Below are 24583 nucleotides of genomic sequence, written 5' to 3'. Positions count from 1 at the left end.
TTTTTGAAATGTGACAAAATAATAAACTTTATATAGTCAATGTTTATTTCTTTTTGCATTCTCAAAATAAATACGCAATTATCATTAAGTAAATAATTGAAAAAAATAAAAAAATTAATATAATTAAGGTTCACACACACGTAAAATATTTGATCAAAAAATTTGCGTACATGTTGTTCATGAAAAATGTATGCAGGAGAATGTTCAGAATATTGAAGTTGACAAGCGTAGATAGTTAAGAACTTATTTATCAGAATTAGAATTATTCCTATTCCAATCCTAATATTTTTAGTTTTATTTTACACTTATTTTGCTATCTTTCATATAAGATTGAAATTCGAAATGGAAAGATTATATAATGAATATATAAAGAGAAATTACTTATTTTTAGTAATAAAAATTACATTTTTTTTTTATTATTTATAAAATTTTAATATTCTCTGTTGTAGATGCGTATTATGTGTTTTTGGATTTTATTTTCATTTTATGATAATGTACACATTTTTATTTTATTTTTTTTTATGGTATCTTATTTATTTTGGCTATTTTTAAAATTTTTTTTAAAGTAGTTGAAATTTGAGCAGGTTGAACATCATCGGGTTGTTTTTCCTCAATGTGTAAATGTAAAATAAATTTTGTATATATATATATTTTTTTTTACTTTTTATATTATTATAATTAATGTGCTTAAAAAAAAAAAAAAAAAATTGTGCATATATGAGGCTAAGTAACGTTATGGTATGCTATGCAAAGTTTTGTTATCTTAGGTAATGTCACGTGTTTCTTTTTTTTTTTTTTCGTATATTTTAGTTTGCTTTTTTTCAGTTAAAGCCCATTTTGCTTTCTTCAAAAAATGAGAAAGAATAAGGTAATTAATAATCTTGAGGACCAAATAAGATCATTAAAGGATTATAATATACCTTTTAAATATTATAACCCATCAAATAATATAAATATTAGAAATTATTTAAGTGAAAATAATATCAAATATAAATGTCCGTCTAATGCTTATTTAAGTCTTAATGAATTATTAGAAATTGTTGACGGGTTAAATTATTCTGAAAAATCTAACATTAATCTTATAGATTATAATTTTGAAAGGAGCAAAAATGAAATAATAATTGAGAGCATAAATAAAAACGAAAAACAATTTGGGAAACAAATTGAGTTCAGTGAAGATGCAAAGAAGAGGGTATTCATAAATAAAACAAGTACATATAAGCAACCTTATTATCGTGACAATGGCAAGAATAATAGCAATTACCGAAATTGTGGAAATTATCAATATAATAACAATTATCAGAATTGTGTCATTGTTTCAAATAACAATGAGATTTGCTCATCAAATAGTACATTATCTAAGCCAAATGAAAGTAAAAATATAACACATGAGAACAAGATGTGTGTGCAAACATCTCTATCATCAGTTAATAATAACGATAGTAGCTTGTTAAAAAATTTATTAGAGTGTAGAAGTAATTTATCCAAATGGAATAACATAGACCCTGAAAAAGTAATTAGTACAAAAAATTTAAAATTGCTATTGCTGCATCGTCCGAATTCTATCGACGATATTAAGAACTTAAACTTAACCGGTTTTGGTGAAGATAAAATTAGGAAATATGGATATGATTTCTTAGATGTTTTCTTATTAAGTTACTGCGAAAAAAATAAAGAAAAGATTAGATAAAACAAAAAAAAAAAGGCAAAAATAAAGCAATAATAAAGCCAAGATAAAATAAAACAAAACAAAGTAAAATAGAGTAAAATAGAATACAACAAATGATACTTATTTCCCATTTTTAATGAATAATTTTGTGTGTACATGTACATATGCGAAAATCTTTTCATAAAATAAACCTTTATGAAATAAAATACTCTTTTTTCCACGCCCCTTTTATAATTTTTGTATATTTTTATTTTAAAAATAATATTTCTTAATCCATTTTTTTTTTTTTATAACTTTAATATACAGCTTTCAAAAAAATATGAAAATTGAAGAAAGCAATAATACTTATTATGAAAAAAAAAAAAAAAAAAAAATTTGGAATAACAGTAAAATACAAGTAACAAATATGACTTTTTCCCTATAATTTATGTTAAACACTTTTTATCTTGAATTAAAATTTGTATTATTATATAGAATTAAAACATTTATTTTTTCACTATTTAATTTACTTCATTTTTTTTTTTTTTTTACACTCTTTAGTGTTATCAAAATAAATAAACATATGCTTTCACTTAAAAACTGTTGAAACTGTTTGATCTAGCGGTTAATCTTTATATACCTCTTTATTGTTGCATCATATAACATTTTCAAAATTCCACCATCATCAAAATATACGTCTATTGCAGTTTGCATTTGAATTACATAAATAATAAAAGGGTGTACTAACTTCTAAAATGCAAAGATTTAAAGATATGTAATATTTTAAGTTGTGCTTTTAAAAATATAACATCATTCATATATGTGTTTCATATTTTGATATACTCCTAGTAGCAAAAGAGGTTATAGATTAAAATGTTTTCGGAAAGAGCAATATCAGTCATTGTACATACACTTTATTCACGCATACGTTAATAAAAAAATATTTAACAAAAAGGACAAAAAAAAGAAGATAATAAAAAATATATACATACATACATATATATATATATGTATGTATATAGTGACGTATAGCAAAATACAGTAGAACAGTAAATTAAAATATAATTCTCACTTAAGCCTTGGAATTAGTTTTAACTGTATAATGTAAAGGTGTATGTATATATATATATTTCATTTTTTGCTCTTTCGAATAGTTTACTTTTGTTTTGTACGAAAAGAAAATATTTAGCGAAAAAAATCATTTTTTTACATGCGAATAACTTTTCTTTATTCCATAAATGGCGTATTTTGTTGCTTCGCTTGTTCCTTCGAACACTTGAGAAATGGACGAAATTTTTTTTTGTTTTTTGTTTGGAGTACTAAAAGAGAAAAACATCTATTTTCCCATACTTTTTTTCCTTTATGTGTATGAAAATTAATTATTTAGAAAATGTTGAAGAAATTGTAAAGAAAAATTATGAATTGGTTTTTACAATTTTATTTTAATTACGAAATTATGTGTACATACATTCATATATAATTGAATATACGTGCATATATATGTATATGGGTACATATTAAAAATAAAATTAGCTTTTATATTTAATAAATTTTAAAAACTTGAAAATTTGCATTTTTTTCTTTTGAATGCTTTGCGTTCTTATATTGGGACTAATTTGGAAAATATAATATCTCGCACATTTTAACATGAGCATATAAAATATTGCTTAAATGTTGTATGCTCGCAGAAAAGTTATGTTATTTACGTTAATGGATAAACAGAACGCAATCTTTGCATATATCTTGTTAAATTTTAATATTTTAAAAAATGTGTGTACAAATGCAAATCAACTATACCCATAGATGTATGCTTTTTTTACAGTATTGTTATAACATTACTATTATATATTTTTTTTCATTTTCCCCATATTTAATGGTATATTAAATTAAAATGAAAAATTTTCTAAAATAATAAGAATTTCTACTTTTTAGTCTTTTTTTTTTTTTCCATTTTGCTCATTTTGTAAGTTTTACTTTTTATTTTGCCTTTTTTTTTTTTTTTTTTTTGTTTTTGCTTTTCGAATTTTCTCTTTTTTCCGTTCATATTTATTTTATATTTATTAATCCATTTTATTATTTTTTTTTTTTTCTTACACTCCATTTTTAGTTTCCTTCAATTTTAGGTTATACCATTAATCTAGATGTTTTCTTATTTTTTTTTTTTAGTTATACACAATATACATATTGAAAATTTATATATATTTTTTTTTTCTACCTTAAATGATATACAAAAAAGTAAGGTATAAACTTTTTGAATGATGATGAATATTTTTTTAATTTTCCATCTTTAATTAAATTTTATCCTCTTAAATATAAAACATTTTTATAATTATATATATATATATAATATTTGTGTACCTTTTTTTTCATTTCATTTTATTAATTGATATATATAAATGAAATGTTTAAAAAGAAAAAATTATTCTAACAAGTGAGGCTATGTATAAATATATTTATATGGGACATATTACGTGTTTATTATATTTATGCGTGTACTATATATAATACCCCAAAAAAAAAAAAGAAAAAATGTAAATATTCCTTTTCCCATTTTAAAGTATATATATATTGCACTTTGTTACTTATATGTATATTGTACAATATGAATACATATAGCATGTTATAGCTTTATTATTATATATAAACAAATATTTGAATATTTTATTTTGTTAATATTATTTTATTTTTTATGTTGCATATTACTTATTAATTTCTTCGCTCTTCCCAATTGCTCTTTCTTTCTTTATCCAATTTTTTTTATACATTTCATCCTTTTATTTTTATACATAATCATATATATATCTTCACAATTATATACATTTAAAATTTTGCTTTTTTTAAAAGAGTTTTAAAAAAATAATTGTATATACGTATATATGCATATGTATATATACGTATATAATATATAACCTTTTATTTTTTTTTAACTTTTAAAAAGTGAAATCTGTGTTTAAATTTATATGATATTTTAAATTCCTTTTTTTCCTTTTTTTTTATTTTTTACGTTTGTCATTGTTTTTAAGTATAATATATAGTCCATAAATTTATAAAAGATTTAAAAAAAAAGTAATGCGAACAATTATAAGAAAAATTGGGGGGAAATGCACCTAACATGTTAAATATACATGTATTTGCATATGTATATATATATATATATATATATATGCATATATATCTATGCGTTATATATATTTATATATACATACATACATACATACATACTTGTACATGTTAACCATAAACATGTGATATAACATTACTAAAACATGAGAATGGAATATCATGAAAAGAGCAATTACTTTATGAATATAAAACAGCATTTTTGCTTTATTAAAAAAAAAAATAATTCAAATGTTAATGTGGAAAATGAACATGTAGAAAAGTTTATTTCGAATGATGATGAACATTCAACGAATAGCGAAAATGAAGAAGATATCGAATCAGTAAAAAAAGGAGGAAATAACGAAAGTATAGATAATCAAATGATCAATGGCAATAGGACTAGTAGTAGTGAGGATGTCAGAAACATTAGGTCTAACCATAGGGATGAAAACTTGAACAAGGAAAATAATAATAATTTAAACAACAAATTAAAGAAAAATTTGAGTACATACGCGGAAATTAACAGTAAAAGTTTGAGTAGCAATTATAGTAATAGCAGGAATAGTAATAATAATAATAATAATAATAATAATAATAATAATAATAATAATAATAATAATAATAATAATAATAATAATAATAATAATAATAATAATAATAATAATAATAATAATAATAATAATAATAATAATAAGAATAAGAATAATAATAATAAGAATAAGATAACTGCTAGTAGTAATAATAATGAGAATGATGATTATTCGAAGCCCTTACCAAGTAGCAAAACATACAATAATGGTAAAATAAATAGTATCTGCGCATCTAATCTTTGTTTAACTCAAAGGAACACGAAAAATAAGTTTGAATACATAGATAATATACATAGCAATATCGAACGAAAGGACTTGAACTGTAATGATGATAATAATTTACCTTATATAGTAGAAAAAGAAGTAAATGATAAAAGTTTAAGGAATCAGGAAAATGGTTCTAAATCAACAATTTTATCAACGAATTCAGTATATAATTCAAGTGCGAATAATATAGAAGAACAAGAAACTTTAAAACAATCTAACGAAATAGCACAAAAGGAACATGTGCATGTAAATAATGAAGAACGTCAAGATGATAATAAAAATAGGAGTCATATTTGCACGAAAATGGTAAGAAACAATTCAAATAAAATAAAAAGCGATAATGCTTTATGTAAAAATGTTTATGACACAAATAATACAAGTAGCAATGAATTAAATAAAAACTTCAAATCTGTCCCTAACGTAAGTAGCGTAACGCGTATGACAAAAAGTAGCAATATGGAAAATATCTCGAATATAAAAAATTGTAACGCCATATATGTTAATAGTACTAGCTCATTGACTGGTATTGACCCTATAATAGTTAATCATAAAATGGATGTCAATAAAAATGCAACTAACAATGTGAAGGCCGCAAATAACGATGAATTATCTGATGAAAGAAAATTAGTAAATATTAATTCTAATGCTAGTTGTTACAAACAGAATGATAAAAATAACAATAATAAAGGAAGCACAAGTAATAAGGGATCTGGAAATAATAAAGGTGGTAACCGTAACAGTAGTAGTAATGTAAAGAACAACGGAAACAGTAATGCAGGTGGAAATAGTACGAATTGGGGAGGTAGCAGTGGGGGTAACAACGGGGGTAACAGTGGGGGTAACAATGATGATGACAAAGATGGTTGCAATGATGATGTGAAGGATAGCAATAATGAGGATGAAAATAATGAAAAGAAAGAAAACAACAAAAGGAACAATAGAGGAGTTCATAAAAATAAAAATGCAAATGAGGGGGGAAATGACGAAGCGAGTAAGGATAGTAATAACAATAATAATAATAGCAATAATAATAGTAATAATAATAATAGTAATAATAATAATAGCAATAATAATAGTAGTAATAATAATAGTAGTAATAATAATAGTAGTAATAATAATAGTAGTAATAATAATAGTAGTAATAATAATAGTAGTAATATGAGTAGAGGTGATAGGAAGAAGAAATACGTAAAAGACAGTATCCATAAAAGCAAATATAATAGAAGCATTAGTAACAGTATGAATAATGTTTCTATTGCAGACTTATGTAACATTAGTAACGTTGGCAATGTTAACAATTCCAGTAACACTAATAACATTTGTAATAGTAACGACTGTGCATATTTCAGCAGTGGTAATGAAAATAACTTAAATAATAAGGGCCCCGGGGTGGTAAACCTCTCAGGAAAGATTAAGAAGGGAACGAATTACAACAGTATAAGTTCAACAAATAAAATGAATGAGTTATGTAATAACATTGGTAGTAAAATGTATGTCGATTCAGTTAATAGTTATGATAACAATGATAACATTATTAACGTAGATGAAAGTATGAATAGCTATAATGCAAATAAGGTAGATTTGAAAATGTGTAACAGTATAAGCGGAATGTATAATATGTGCAGTATGAACAATATGGGCATTGTGGGTAATATGAACATTTTGAATGGTGTGAACAATCCGAATGACTTAAACAGCATGAATAGCATCGGAAACATAAGTAACTTGAATAACTTTGATGATACAAATAGTAACGTTAATAATTTTTTTAGTATAAATAATAATGAATTTTTAAATATGTGCAACAATAATTTTCATTTGAATAATGGTGTAAACATAGAAAATATAAGTGCAAAATTTATTCAAATGGAAAACGTAAATAATACAAGTGCATTGAACAGTAGCAACAATAATTCTTTTAATCCTAATAATATCATTTATGAAACTAGCTATACGGAACAAAGTATGAAAGGCCGTATACATTTAAACAATATGAAGGAGCATTATATAAATTATAACAGCAATAACCATATGCCTCATAATAATGATGTCTTTTATAATGTGCATAAAGAAAAAATGTATTTAAATAATAGCAATAATGGTAACAAATTTCATGAAGATAAGAAAAATAATGACCTTTTTTTTAATAGAAATAGTAGTAGTAGTATGCATGAAAATTATGAAGACAAAATATTGCAAAATAATTATGAAAAAATGAATTTAAATGATATGAATAAGACGACAAATGAAAATATTAGCAATATATCGAAAAATTATTGGACTTATAATAAAGATAATATAAAAAAAGATACAGACAGCAAAATGAATATAAACCTAAAAGATAATATAGAAAATGATAAAGAAGTAAATCATAATTTAGAAGACAGTTTAAATTATAATGAAGCTAGCACATTAAATTTATTAAACATTGCATTTAATGAAATTTTTAGAGATAAAAAATATTTAATAGAACAGGTTATTACAAAAAAATTTATGAATAAACTCGCCATATTTTTGAAAGATGTTAATATGGATAATATAAAAATAAAAGGAAGGCAGATAAAAAAGTTGATACAGAATGAAAAAAATTCTATTAAACAGGAGAGAAAAACAAACAGAGAAAGAAAAGATGATACAACAACTCCCATACATGGGAACAGCGACATCAATTTAAATAATGAAATGCATGATCAAATGGTAAAGGGAAGCAGTGACAAGGTGATGAATCACACACATGATGAAAAAAACGTTGAAGATGCTAATAACAAAGAGAGGAAGAAAAGTGTGCACAATAATGCTACTATAGACGAAGGAAACAAAGTGGTTGCTGCGGATGACACAACCAATGTAACTGAAGCTAAGAAGGAAAAGGAACAGGAGCAAAAAAAGAAGAAAAAAAATAAAAAAGGTGAAAAAGGCACCAGTTTGAATGAAGTCATATCAAATGACGTAAATAATGGGAAGGATACGAACGATTTAGAAAACAAACAACAGTTTGAAGAAAAAAAAATAGATGGAAATAATCAAAATATGCAAGGTGAATTAAAAGAACAAAATAAAAGTAACGATAACTCATGCACACAAAATGCCAGAAATTATGCTGTTAATGAAAAACAGGGGAAAAATGCAAAAAAAAATAATGATGACTTAATGGATGAAGGTGTTAATGACAAAAAAAAAAAAAAACATTTAAAAGAAAGTGATAATAAAAAAGGAAATGCAGAATGTAAAAAAAATGCTTGCAGTAATGATGACGTAGCTATGAAAAATGAATCTCCCGTTGATAATATGAAGGTAGAAGAGGAAGAAATTAATGGGGAAGAAGATATAAGGCATGAAAAAATAAAAGAAGAAATAATCGATAATGGTAAAAGAAGCAATGGAGAGAAACTTAATGATGACGAAAAGTTAGATGAAAATTCTTATTTGAGTGAAAGTTCATATGACTATTTAAATGAAGATATTAGTGAGGATGACAAAAACGATGAGAATAAATACATCACTGGTATTAACGATAGGTATGAAGAAATAAAAATTGAGAACGATGTAATTATTAGAAGAGATATTTTTTTCTTTAATTTGTTGAAAATTATTATTAAAAAGAAGACATCAGAAGATATGTTAATATATTTACATTTGTTAAATGCAATAAAAATTGAAAAAATTTTTGATTATTTAATACAATTATCATGTGATATTTTTAATACCTTATTAAACATTATAGACATAACAAAAGATTCTTCTACATATCGATTGTTACTGAAAAATTTGGGAGCATGGATAGGCATAATAACAATTGGTAGAAACAAACCATTAATGTCAAAACATATGAACATTAAGCAGTTAATTTTATATTCATATGATAATGGCTATTTAATTGTTACCTTTCCAGCTGTATGTAAAATTTTAGAGAGTATTAAAAATTCAAAAATTTTTAGGCCTCCAAATCCTTGGACTGTTGGTATATTAAATTTATTGGGTGAATTACATGAGGCACAGTCATTGAAAACTATTTTAATTTTTGAAATAGAATTGTTGTTTAACTACTTTAAAATCAATGTGTTTGATTATTACAATAAATGTAATATTATTAAGTGTCGTGCTTTGCCGATTAATTCAAATGATTTATTTGTTCGAAATAATTTCAATGAAAATGCTACAATGAATATAAACAATTTATATGAAAATAATTCGAACAATTCAATCAACGCTATCAATTTTGTTAATGAAAATCAACTACATTTATATAATAACAAATCGTATAATACATGTGCAAACTGTTATAGTGAAAATTTTATGAATAGCAATATTTATGATAAGGCTAATAAAGGAATGGAAATATTAACAGATGTAGCTAGTGATGTTCTGATAAATAAAGAAGCGAGATTTAGCATGATGAACAACTACGTCACTACGTCTACCAATGCAGTTGCAGCTACAAGTGCGTCTGCCACAGGGAATAGTAATAATAACAATATGAATGTGAATTTGAATCATATTAATTTTAATAATAATAGCAACAATACTAACAGAAGCAGTAATATCAACAGTAACAACAACAATAACAGTATCAGTGTTAATAATAATAGCAGCAACTACGAGTTTTTAAGTTTTAAAAACTTAAGCGCAAATTTATTAAATAAGAGTAGAAAAAATGAAGAAATGAAGGATACAAATCATATAAAAGACCTCCCAGGCATGATTAACATTGATAGAACTATGAATTTGATGAATAATATAAACCAAATAAATAATATAAATATGTTAAATAATAACATTAATATAGCAAATAACATGTTCAACTCCTCTGCAGATATGACGATGATGAACAGTACCACCAGTGGTAATAACAATAGCAATAAAAATAGACATATGAGTCCGAATTTGACAGAGTCTCTATCAAAAAATTTTAAAAATTTGGACATTGGTTATAAATCTCTTAACAAAAATGGTATTCATAGCGAAATGATACTAAAAAACAGTACTAATAATAGTAATTATAATAATCATATTAGCCATAGTAATAGTAACGGCATTGGCAACAATAACGGTAACAGTAATAGTAGTACCAATGCGCAGAGGAGATTATCGGGAAGTAACAATACCAGGGAAAATCAGCCCATTTCCGTTTTTAATTATATGCATAATGAACCCAATTATAATCTCATGTATGCAAAAAATAACCACATCCTAAATAGCATGGAAATGTATTCAGTCGACAATGGCATTTATGTCAACAGTAATAGTAACAGCAATAATAACAGCATTAATAGTGTGGTATATAATAAAGGTATAGACTTCCCGCCACACACACTAAACGATTATTTGTACAGTAAAAATAGTATTAATGATAGCAGTGAAGATTTATTAATGAATGATTTAAAAGTTGTTAAAAAGAAAGAGAGAATGAACGAGATAGAATTTAAGCCTAGTTCCTTTAAGAATGCAAACTATGCTCTAAACAAAAATATAATGTCGTTTAATAATAAAAATGAGCAATGTTATAAAAATGTAGATATGAAAAATGGAAAAATAGGATCCAAAAATGATATTTATGACAATGTAAATAAAGACTCGTACGCCTCTTCATCTTCGAGTAATTTAAATTTGAAGAATGGTTATATAGACGCAGTTAGTTTAAAAAATATGTCTCTTAACAGTTTAGAAAAATTAAAGGCGATGGAGCTTAATAATTTCACGAGCAACGTCAATGGAAGGAGCATCAGTAATAGTAAGAGCAATGCAATTGGAAGCGGTATGAACAACGGAATGAACAACGGAATGAACAACGGAATGAACAATGGAATGAACAACGGAATGAATAGCGGATTGAACAGTGGAAGCAACAGGAATGAAGTGTCTCCTGCATATCTACCAGGAAGCAACGGGAATATGAATGTGAAAAGCCAAACCACTTCATACCAAGGAAACCTTAACAGCAGCAAATTCAACGAAATGTTGAACGAAGAAATTTTAGTTATATTGAAAAAAAATTTAATACTATCACCTAATATTATTAGCGTACTTAAGCTAAACCCAAAGTTTAAGGCATTAATTTTTCTCGCGTTCGATTCAGCAATAAAAGAAATAATTTCTTCAATTGTTGATAGATTTGTATTAATTGGATGTATAACAACAAAAGAATTAATTAAAAAGGATTTTGCCAATGAATCAAAAGAAGCTATTATACATAAGGCATCTTTACTAATGGCCACTAGCGTATCATCATCTCTTGTTTTAGTGTCTTGTAAAAAACCACTGAAAAATATTTTGATTCAAAAGTTAAGTAATGTAATTGAGGAAAATTTCACAGAACAACAGAACAGCTCAATTGTAGATGATATTATAAAAACATTAATTAATGATAATATTAATATAATTTATTTAATTATAGAACAGGTAGCTATTGAAAAGTCGTCCATTGAAATTGAAGAAATTATGAAGCCATTTTACACTTCTAGAAAATATGTACGTATTCATAAATTAAATATAAAAGAAAATGCAACAAACAAATATTATAATGCTCTACCAGCATTTTTAAAAGCGCATAATTTGACATTAAAACATATTCAAGTATATAAAAATTTTATGAATTTAAAAATTTTTAAAAACTTACAACACAAATTATTCTCAATTAATTCAATGGATCAAGATTATTTCCTAAATGAAAGTGAGAACATAGGATTTAATTATGCAATTAACAAGAATAATGAGAACATACTAAATGACAGTTCTTCACACATGTCTTACTGTAATAACAAGAAATTTATCGCAAATCCTTTGGATGCAAGAGATGCAGAAATGATTGATTACAACAAAGAACAGGAAAGCGATTATATGGAAGCATTAGCCAAAATGAGTAGAAGAGAGGAATCGAAGGGGGACAATGAAAAAGCGAACAGATGTATGGAGGAAAAATACTACAATGATAATAGTTTAGACGACGACGATAACACAAACAGCAATAGTTTATCTCATCAGAAAAGTTTATCTAACATAAATTATGCAAACAGTGCTGTTAAGTTCATTCCTTGCAAAAATAATAACATGAAAGATAATGCAAATTTTCACTTAGGTAATATGAATAGTAATAATAATAATAATAATATAAGTGTTAATACTAATGCTAATATTAATGTTAATAATGTGAATTATATGAATAACTTAAATTTATATAACTCTTCTAATAATGCTTATTATATATATAAAAATCCCAATAATTATTATAACTGCAATAATTATAATAATAATTTTAATACAAATAATAGGTATGTGAACATAGATATTATGAACAACTCTGGTAGTGCTCAGGTGCATAGCTATGAAGGAATTTATGCTCATTCTGCTAATAATTTTAGTGAAATCGAAGCCGTCGGAAATCTGGGAATAGTTAAGAATTTCGAGGGAAGGAGTGCTATGGACGATGCCCCTGCAAGTAATGGTCCTTTAGATTCATTTTCAGTTTCAGTAAGTAACAATGGTAGTTACGTAGACAAGTCATCCAACAGCAGCAGTAACATGAATGGTAATATAAGTGTGTACACCCATCAAGATTCTTTTAATAACTGTGTAAGCAGTGAAAATGCATTAAATAACAATACAGGGAGTTCCATTAATAGTAGTTTCATGAGAAATATGAAGTTTTTCAATGCGAAAACGAGTGTTAAAAATGCCACGTTTAATCTTGAACACAGCAATAATAAAATGTCCGCATGTAACAGTTTTGTTGATAACATTTCAGGTTATAACAGTTTTACCAAAAAGGACTCGGCCGTTTGTAGAAATATGATGAATATTGATAACCGAGTCGCTGGGAATGGTTCCTTAAGTAAGTCAACGATAAGTGATGTTATCCCTAGCAGCAGCGGGTGTGATAAAAATATGTACATGATGATGAATGTGGAAGCAGAAAAGAGTAATAATGGTAGTAGTACCAACGTGAATATTAGTAACAGTAATAGTAACAATTATAGGAGTAAAAGCCGTAACAGTATAAGTAGTAGGAACTACAGTAACAACATGTGTGGTGGTGATAGAGACAATAACGTAAAGAGCAAAGAACCCAATAGCGGAACGACCAGTAATGTGGAGCATAGCGAACATTTTAGCATAAAGTTGAAGAAAATTAAAGATATAGATTTATCGTGTAAAAAAAAATTTCTCTTTTTCATATCTGAAATATTTATAAAAGAAAATATGAAAAAAATAAATATAAAAGAGATTATATCTATTTTTGAATTCTGTATGGTGAGCATTAAAGAATATGCAAAATATCTTGTTACATTTCCACCAATAATTCCCACGGTAAATACTTTTAATGACTATTGCAATATTAAAACACCATTTTTTAAATTTGAAAAAATGTCATATACTGATGTTCCTTCTCTTTTGTTAATATCATGTTTATCAACGAACCATGAAATTTTCGTATTTTGTAAAATTATTTTTCATATATGTGAAAATTCAGGAAATAAAAATGAGACTTACAAAATTATAGGTACAAAATTATATAAATATATACAGGAGAACATAAAGGAAAATAATATAAATTATACTTCACATTGTTATAGCAAAAATGAGGATATAATAGGGATTGTAATTAAAGAGCAAAAGACTGTTGACGAGAATGGAGGTATTGTACGTCCCAACAACGGTAGTAATAACAAAGTTCCATATCGGACCGAAGAAAGTGACTGCAACATATCTAGTGGTTATAGCATGAATAGTAGTGGTATTAACGAAGCAAATATCCTTTTAGAAATTCAATTATGTATATTAGATTTGTTATGTAGAAAGAGCAGAGAATTAAAAAAGTTAATAACTTCGTACGTATTAAACTGTTCTTGTCACAATGTAGGCCATATTTCTTTATTTATTCGTTATAATATTATATATTATAAAAATTTAGATAAGAAATTGGCAAAGTATCTAAGAAATAATATTACTACAACTCACATGAAGATTATTCATTTTTGTAGTGAATTAATTTTTAATTTAATAATCATAAAGAAATATTTAAAACCTGAACATTTAAAAAAGACTATTAAAAAATTAATGAAAATTTATAAATTATTATCAAGTGAAAATAAATGTATGGCCATTCCTCATATAGAAAATATGCAATTAAAAAATAGTAAAGATAAATTAACCGAAATGTTTAGAGAAATTAGGAAAATGAAAAAGAATAAAAAAAGTATGGAAGAAAAAGGATCCATTAGAGTGTTAAGAACGTTGACCGATTATTTAGGTATATCCAAAAAATGGTGTAATCAAATGGGGGAAAAAAAAAAAAAAAAAAAAAAAAAAAGGAAAAAAAATCGAAAAGGTAATGGAGGAAGAAAAGGAAGAAAAAAAAAAAGAAAAAGATAAGGAAAAAAAAAAAGGAAAAAGCATGAAACAAGCTACACAAGATGAAAAGGATAAAGCGGCGAATTCGGATGAACATGAAATAGAAGGAAACAATAACATCAACGAAAAGGAAGACAATGGTAGGGGAAAAAAAAATGCGCGTAATGAAAAAAAAAGTAAAGGAGTAACAGAAGAGAATAAGGAAAAAGAAGAGCACGACAAAAATACATCTGAAATGAATAGAACAAAACATAAGTATTATCCCCCATTGGTGGAGCGAGATAACGAACTGTGCAAAAATTCTGAGGAGCTCCCACAAAACGGCTTCCATAGTAGCAGTAATAAACATTTGAACATGCTGTCATTAGGTTCAGTTGTGCATAACTACAGTAAAAATAGTATAAACAATAAAGATAGTATGAATAATGAACCATTTTTATTAAATAATGTAAAAATTCAGTATAACCACAATAATGTAGATGAATGTACCATGTTTTTACTGGAAAAGATGAGCTATGAAAATAAGGCATTCAACACAGAAGAAATTATAGAGAAGAAAGTTATTGGCAGAAATAGTGATAAAGAATATAAAGAAAATAATAGCGAAATTATGAAATTAAATGTATCAAATATGAATAATGATAATAAAGTACAATATTGCAACAATCATTTAATAGACGTTTCTGTAAAAAATGAAAATTTAATTACAATGAACGAAGGAACTAATAATCTCAGTACCGTATTTAATGAAGAAAATAAAGAACTTCACAATAATAGTATATATGATAGTGATCATTTGAGCCATTCCTTAATATTCTCAAACGAATCAAATAACGATGACACATCGTCTGATTATTCTTCATCCTTTTCGTTAAAATCGTATTCAACATGTAACGGAAAAGAAAACGAGATTGTATTACAGTCCTCATTTTCAACTGATTCATGTTCAACCATTTCGAATGTATCAACTATAAGCACTATATCATCTAAATATGATTCGATCGAACCAGAATTACAAAACGAAATAAAACGAAAAATATCAGATAACTATAAGAACAATGTACTAAACAATATATTAGGTCTGCAAGAGGTAAATGAAACGAATAAAAAGTACCTAAATAAAAAAACATACTACGTGATGGATATATTTAACGAAGATCCTATAAAATGTAAATATTTACCTTCTCCTCCAGTAGTAGATGAAGAAAAGGGAGTAATTATTGCTTGTTTATTTGCTGAATGGTATTTTATATATAAAAATTATTTAAATATATTAAAAATGAGTATATCAAATGATATGCAGGAAATTATAAAACAGCAACATAGGTTAAAATGTGTAAAATTTTTTCAGAAATTATCAAATCTGGGATTTTTAAAGATGGATGAAGTTAGTGACCAATTTTTTTCTCATTCCATTAATATATCAGTTAGTATTGCTCTGTATAATTTAGAAAGGGATACTATTGTTTGTAATGAATTAGTAACGGGACGAAAAATGGGTGAACAAAAAAGCGATAAAGGGATTGAAGTAGAAGAGGAAGGGGGAGGAAAAGATTTAAAAAGTAAGAAAGAGGATAAACAATTTAATGACGAACAGATAGAAATAAGTAATAAAGTGAACAATTTTGAAAAGAAGAATTATGAAGGAAGGAAAGGATTGGAAGAAAATTTAGGAAAAAATGGATTAGTCGAGGAAGGGCAAAACAAACAAGAAATGGAAAAAGGGGGTGAGTGTACTCCGAATGAGTCAGATAAGGTACAAAAAGAGGAAGAGCATAGTGAGAAGGAAAAAATAAACAATGAAATTGTAAAATATAAAAATGATGTGGATCTAAAGGAAACACAAAGTACTAGAGAATTATTAAATTATAACTATATTGATTCATGGTCTAAAATGATTGTAACAATGCTGACATTAGTACATATAGAACAGGTGTCACCAGTATTCCTATTGCAAAAAGTTTTAAATGTAATATGCAGAGTTATACATAAACGATGTGAAATTGAAAGGAAGAAATTTAACCAAAGACCTTATTTCAGATTATTACACTGCTTATTAATTGATATTAATGAGGGATGTATGCATTCAAGTGACATCTTAATACATTTAAATTGTTTTGCAAAATGTTTTGCTTTGTTATCACCACTAAGAACTCCTGCATTTTGTTTTTCATGGTTGGAACTAATATCATCAAAGTGTTTTATGCCAAAATTATTATCAAATATTTGTGGATGGGGAACATACAAAAAGTTATTAATTGCACTTTTTACTTTTTTGAAATTTTTTTTAAAAAAATTACAAATATCTAAAGCAATAGAAACACTTTATTTAGGTACTGTAAGAATACTTCTTGTATTATTACATGATTTTCCTGAATTTTTATGTAGTTATTATGTTACTTTCTGTAGTCTGTTTCCTATTAATTGTATTCAATTACGAAATCTCGTTCTATCTGCATTTCCAAGAAATATCAAATTACCTGACCCGTTCATGTCAGATGTAAAAATTGATTTATTACAAGAAATTAAGTTAGTGCCAAAAATTTTGACAAATATTGTAATTCCTCTTTTTAAAAATAATTTAAAATCTTTAATTGATGAATATTTTAATAAAAAGGATTTTTCGTTACTGTTTCATATTCAAGAGAAATTATTTTTACCAAAAAATAAAATTTATCAGACCTTTGTTAAATATGATATAGATATTATAAATTCGTTGACCTTGTATGTAGGAACATGTATATGCAAAGCTAAGGTAAATAACTTATTTAAGTTTAATAATAATTGTGATCCTGTATTGTTAATGAAATACCAAGAAGATTGTCTTGATGATGTAAAAGATATTTTACAAGAAATTGTTCTAACTAGTGAGTCAAACATTTTAAAAAAAAAAAAAAACATAATTTCACTAAATGCTGGACAAGATAAAATTGAAAAAGATAATAACAAAAACGCGGATCTGAATTTATCCAAAAAATATGTAGAACTTATGCAAGAAAATAATGATGAAAAAAGTAAGGGAGGAGGAAATGCATCATCATTCTTATATCTAAGCACAGATAATAGTGCATTATTGAAGGAGTGCACAAATATTAATAATGATGATAATAGTGTAAATAATGATGATGATGATAATAATAGGAATAATAACAATGATAGTGGTAGTACCACTACTAAGTGTAATAACAACGAACATAATATTAGTAAAGACAACTCTAGGATAGTTACAATTGTTAAAAACAACCTAGCGTATACATTATTTTTATTCTTATCAAAAAAGATGGATATGGAAGGCAGATATTTATTATTATCAAATATAGTTAACCACATTAGATATCCAAATTCGCATACCCATTACTTTTCTTGTCTTATTTTATTTTTATTTTCTCAATCAAATGATGTACTTATTCAAGAACAGATAATTCGAGTTTTACTGGAACGAATTTTGGCTCATAGGCCTCACCCTTGGGGATTATTAATAACGTTTATTGAATTAATTAAAAATGCAAAGTAAGATTTAAAGATATTGTATCAGCAAGAAATTTTGCCAAGTCATATTTTTTTTTACAATATTGTATTTAATTTTGTTTCATGCATTATATATATATATATATATGTGCATAAAAATATGTGCATAATGTATGTATGTCTGTTTTTGATTTTTTGTGTACAATCGCGTATATGTACGGCGCACACATTATATTTTACTTTTATTTTGTTGTAGGTTCCATTTTTGGGAATGCCCATTTGTACATGCTGCAACAGAGATAAAAAAATTGTTCCAGTCGGTTGCCCAAGCATGCGTAGGGCATGTTTAATGTTACAACTTTTTTTAGAAACTTTTAAAGTTACATTTTTAGTATTTTTGTTGAATATATATATATATATATATGTGTATATATACATGTATATGTATGCTTACACTTATGTACATACGTTTCTGTTTATATGTATACATATATGCGTAGTTTTTGTTAGCCCCATAATTAAGTTTTCAATACGTAAATTTTATTTGTTCGGTTCATATATACATGTTATAATATTTTCGAAATATATCACAAAAGGAAAAAAAAAAAAAGTAAAAATTGTAAGTTGTATAATGTGATGTTAATTATTTGTTCACATTTTCACAAATTTTATTTTTTTTTTAAGTAACATATTATTTTTTAATTTATTATTGTGTGTTAAACGTATATATATAAGTATGTATTATATACATGCCTTATGCTTTATTTTTTTTACCCCAATATCTTTTTATTAATATTTATATTGTTTTTGGTTTTTCATTTTTCTTGTTTCATTTTTTATGTTTCATATTTCATGTTTCATACTTCATCATTTTTTTATTATATTTTGTTTTTTGTTACTTGAATGTTCAATTTTTTATTCATAATATTATTATTTCAGTGTTTTTTTACAAAAATGTCATTTTCCCCAAAAACTTATTTTATACTTTTTTTATATTTTAACACAAATTCTGATTTGAATTTTATAAAAATAAAATTATTTAGTAACACTGAAACTACATTTAACCGAGTTAATATAAAATACTATTCCGATTTACGTATGCAAACAAGTTACTGTTCCAGATGATATGAAAGTTTTTTCTTTTTAAGTATAACTGTAACCAAGTAAAAACAATTCATGTAAAAATATGGTCAATATTTTATTTTTTTGAAAAGTAAATTGTACACATATATATATATTATATGTATATATACTCTTAACAAATCGCCGTTTCGAATTACCATTAAGTATATTTCTATTCATTAATGTATTCGTTATTTTCACGGTCATATATATAAAATAAATATCAACTTCTATGTATGTTTATTTTTTTCTCTTCTGGAAATACGAATAATTGACTTCCAGCATAACTATATTTTACAAGGAAAAAAAAAAAAGACAAGAAAAGAAAAAAAGGAAATTTTTTTAATAATTCGTAAAAGTACTTTTATGAATATACATTAAGCGTACTTATGAATATCGATTTAAAACCTTTTAACTCTATGTACATTAGTGCGTAATTCCTTATGAACTTAGAAAATATTCTTTTTTATTTTAATATGTATATTTTATAATTGCTAATTGCACCTTTTTTTCGATAAAACACCTGTTCAGAAATGTAAAAAAAATTAATAAAATTTATTCCTTTAGAGCTATATGATCCGGGGATGACTGTTAAACAAAATTAATTTAAAAGAAAATCAAGAATAAGTAAAAAACATTTCAGTGAGCCCTAATGGCAGCTTTATGAATTATATTGAAAGTTTCATCGCACGCCTACAAAAATTACTACACTGAATTGTATATATATATTATATATATTTATGTTAACTCCAACTTAAATATCTATATTTTTTCCTTTTAGTAGTAGTATAAAATGAATAATATTGGAAAATGTGTGGTACGTTATTTTAATTTATTTTCGAACAATACGTGTGCATATCAGTGAGAGGATATTCAGTAAAGTATAATAGCGAATGAAGTCTTTTTTTTTTTTTTGTAATCATTTTTTTTAATTTATAATTTTGTATTTTTCGTACTGTAAAATTATATTATTAAGGATTACCAAAAGCAATGGAGTTAGGAGAGAGATTATTGGAGCATAAATATAAAAAAGGACAATATGGAAAAAAGACCAATAAAAATGTTGTTGATCAGAATAAACACTATAGTAATAATATAATATTGCTCCAGAAACCAAAGACAAACAATACGAATATTACTAACATTGCTAACATTGCTAACACCGCTAATATTGCTAACACCGCTAATATTGCTAATATTGCTAGCCCTAGTAGAGCAAACCAATCTTTGAAAAAAAAAAGAAAAAATAGTTTAAGTAAATATAAAAATAACATAATAAATATAAATAAGAAAAACGTTGAAGACGTGCGTACTCATCCAAATGTATCAACAAATAAATTCATAAATTATTTAAATAATATTAAATACAACTTCTCCCTTAAGAGATATTTTAAAATGTTAGTTAATGTTTCAATTTATAATTATTTTCCCTTAAATTTACGGAACGTATCAAATGATATTTGCATGTGCGGACAATATTTTAACCTTAAAGATACAGAAACTTTTAAGTTCTTTTTAATTTTATGCAAATCAAAGGTACTGTTTACTTATAGATCAAATTTCCTTCTAAAAATTAGTGATAGCTGGAATTTCGCAAGTAGTAGTACGAGCACGAGTAGCAATAATACAACAGCTAACACAGCTGCCACAACTGCCGTTAGCAACAGCACAATCATCGAGGTTGCTACTTCTAGAAGCAATAATTCTATAATTAATAATATTGTTGATTCTACCCGAAACAATGAAATCCTTAGTTGTAGTACTAAATGTGGTAGTGTCTATTTTAACAATATAGAAAAAGTCCTAGAAAATATAAAATCACTTGAAAAGATAAAAGAAAATAGGACAAAAAAAAATAAAACAAGGAAAAATTTATATTATAAGGAAAGAGTAATAAACTTTACAAATATACCTGAACATTTTATAAAAAAGGTTTATTTTGATGAAAAGGAATGTTTTTACATAAACTTTGAAAAGTTATCAAAATATAGCAGTAGCTATTGCTTCAGTAGAAATAATTATAGATATAAAAACAAGTACAGAAGAACATTTTATAACAATAATTATATACAGAATAATTATTTAGAAAAGGAAAATGCTAAAGACACTCATGTAGTATATAGTACAGATGGTAGCAGTAACACAATAGCATATGTATATAGTTTTGAAAATAATTCCCATGTTTTTAAAGAGAATAAACAACACACTGATGATCCTGACAATTATCACTACGAAGCAATAAAATACATTAACAGCAACGATGATGTTAATGATGATGCCCCTCATGTGAATGGTCACTGTGCTGAACAAAAAGATAACAGCACAAAGAAGGAATACTTGAAAACTTATATAAATAGAAACTGTAAGGAGATTGTGAATGATGATAATACATTTAATGAGTATAATAATAATGTTATTAAAAGAAAGCAATACAAAAAATTAAAAAATTTATACTTGAAGAAGGGGGGGAAAAAATATGTTATAAATAGTAAGATTAAAAAATACATAAATACATTATTTAAAAAAAGGAAAAAAAGGAATAAAAGCAAATCAAACAAACAAGGTGATGATACCATATCTATTTACATGAGTGATAGGGGTTGGGGGTGTATGATAAGAGTAGTTCAAATGGTTCTAGCAAACATATTAATTAAATACCAGATATCCAAAAAATATGCTTTCTTTCATAATATAGGTGATTATATATTTTACAAAAATTATTTAAACAAGTTGTACATAGAAGGAAATGAACGTAAAAATGGTCAAGAGTTTACTAAGGATGATACAAAAATGGGCACTACTGAAAATGTTAAAAAAATAGAACAAAATAATAAGAGCACAAGAAGAAAAGAAATAAGAAAAGATGTAGAAAAAGGAATGGAAATTATTAATGCTATTACAAAAATTCCATATGAAGAATGCACAAAAAAAGAAATTAAGGAATCAGATAATTTTAATAAGAAAGTACAAGCAAAAGTACTTCCAAAAAATGACAGCTATTCTTCAATATATAATAATAGCAGTTATGCTTCTCCTAACGAATTAACGTACTATTCAAATAGGACAATGAAAAATGCAGATGATGTTACCATTAGTGATATTCATCCTGTGGATACATATTCTTCTGAACGACACAATACAACTAAAAAATATAATAGCTCATGTTACTATATCAAGAATTATGAAAACTTTTTAAATGATAATAATGAAAATGTTAAAAATATGGAAATTAACAATTCATTAGTTTATTATGTATTACTACAGTTCAGAGATATAGAAAATGCTAAATATTCCATACAAAATATTATTTATGAAACGATGAAATATAAAAAAGTTGCTCAAAAAAACGTGCAACACCTTGTGTATGAATGGTTAGGACCTACTAGCAGTGCAATAATTATTTCAGATTTAATTAATAAAAAGAGAGTTCAATTCTTAAAAAAAAAAAAAAAGAAAACCTCTTTAAACCATGAAAAATATACACTAGAAAATGATATAATTAGCAAAAGCAGTACTATCGAAAAAAAAAAAAAAAAGAAGTTTATCCAGACCACACCACCAAAAAGAGTGCGAAATGTGTATTTGTAAAAAGAAAAAATGGACATGCATTTTTTTCTTCAGTATTTGAAACAGGTGTAATATATAACAATAAAGTCTTAAAATTTTTTCAAATTAAACAGAACATATTTATAATTATATGGGTATGTCTAAAATTAGGCACTGATTCTATAAACATTGCGAAGTACAAACAATCAATATTATCTTGTTTTCGTTTAAAACAATTTCAAGGAATAAGTGGTGGAAACGTTCATACAAGTGCTCATTATTTTTACGCAGCAAATGAAAACGGCCTTTTTTACCTTGACCCTCACATAAAATGTCAAAAAGCTTTTACAGATACAAATAATAATATGCATTCCGAATTTTTTACCAAAAAGATTAAGTTCTTACCATGGGAATATTTGAATCCATCGATGTCCCTAATATTTGTTGTTGAGGTAAGATTATACATGAATATATGTGTATCCATATTTCTGCGTACATATATATATATATATATATATATATATACATACATACGTACGTAAATACGTATGCCTAATGTAGATAGAAAAACAAAAATAGTACTTAAAAATATTAGGAAAGGAAGAAAACAGAATATTATAAGTATATGTCTTATAAGGAAATAATTTCACTTATATAAATTGCATATATATTAATATCTACATCATAAACGCTTATGATATTTAATATTTTACATGCCACTGTTTAGAAAAAACGTAACACATAATTTATTTTAATACTTTTTTTTTTTTTTTTCGTTTAGTCGAAGGATGACTATTTTAATTTAGTTCAAAACTTGAAATTAATCGACCCAAGTATATTTGAGGTTTACGATAAAGAACCACTATATACTTTTAGAAACGGTAATTCTCGAAAATAGAAAAAGAAAAAATTTACGAAATGAAATTTTCATATTTTAATTAGTTATTTCAGTGTGCGCGTATATATATATATATATACGTAAATGTATGCGTATTTAAATATTTATTTGTAGAATTAAACTTAGACACAGAAGATTCAGGTTTAGTTATGTTGTAATTTTTTTTATGTATTAATATTTATAAGTTTATGGACCTATTTTTAATTCTATCAAAAAAAAAATAGGGGTAATTCAGACATTTATTCACAATTCTTCAAATTATTAGGTATAACGTAAATAATTGTACATATGATCGAACATAAGTATTTATTTATTGAATTATTTTCCTTTTTACATTTCATTTTTTGTGTGAAGAATTATTTTTTCTAATTTTTTTTTTTTTTTTGGAATTAAAATTTGGCGTGATTTTTTTTTTTTTTTGTTTATTTTACTGCTTATATTTTTCCTTTTTTTTTGTGTTGTCTTATGTTTTCTTAAATTTATATTTCATTTGTCAACTCAATTACAATTAAGTGTTTAATGTTTTTTCTATATTTATGCATTAATCTCTTTTTTAATGGTTCTTGTTTGTAGAATATATTTTAAAACAAATTG

At 25.3% G+C, this 24583-nt stretch overlaps 3 protein-coding genes across 3 annotated transcripts; all 3 read left to right on the top strand.

Annotated features, from left to right (window-relative positions):
* Positions 1 to 853: 853 nt before the first annotated feature.
* MKS88_005046 (uncharacterized protein) lies at positions 854 to 1690 on the top strand (the record flags this gene model as incomplete). Its single annotated transcript, XM_067218272.1, has 1 exon — positions 854 to 1690. The coding sequence occupies one exon, from the start codon at positions 854 to 856 to the stop codon at positions 1688 to 1690; it is 837 nt and encodes a 278-aa protein (XP_067071422.1).
* A 3224-nt stretch (positions 1691 to 4914) lies between these two features.
* On the top strand, positions 4915 to 18469 carry MKS88_005045 (NOT family protein; the record flags this gene model as incomplete). Its single annotated transcript, XM_067218271.1, has 2 exons — positions 4915 to 14854; positions 14916 to 18469. 2 exons carry the CDS (start codon positions 4915 to 4917, stop codon positions 18467 to 18469), a joined length of 13494 nt encoding a protein of 4497 aa, XP_067071421.1.
* A 2066-nt stretch (positions 18470 to 20535) lies between these two features.
* On the top strand, positions 20536 to 24147 carry MKS88_005044 (cysteine protease ATG4; the record flags this gene model as incomplete). The annotated part of the gene is made up of 4 exons (XM_067218270.1): positions 20536 to 23112; positions 23226 to 23543; positions 23873 to 23972; positions 24104 to 24147. 4 exons carry the CDS (start codon positions 20536 to 20538, stop codon positions 24145 to 24147), a joined length of 3039 nt encoding a protein of 1012 aa, XP_067071420.1.
* Between the last annotated feature and the right edge of the window lie 436 nt (positions 24148 to 24583).

This window comes from Plasmodium brasilianum, chromosome 13 (genome assembly GCF_023973825.1).
Source record: "Plasmodium brasilianum strain Bolivian I chromosome 13, whole genome shotgun sequence".
In the NCBI taxonomy this organism is placed as follows: Eukaryota; Apicomplexa; class Aconoidasida; order Haemosporida; family Plasmodiidae; genus Plasmodium; species Plasmodium brasilianum.
The sequence above is the reverse complement of the archived record's forward strand: the minus strand, read 5'-3'. Positions and strand labels throughout refer to the sequence as shown.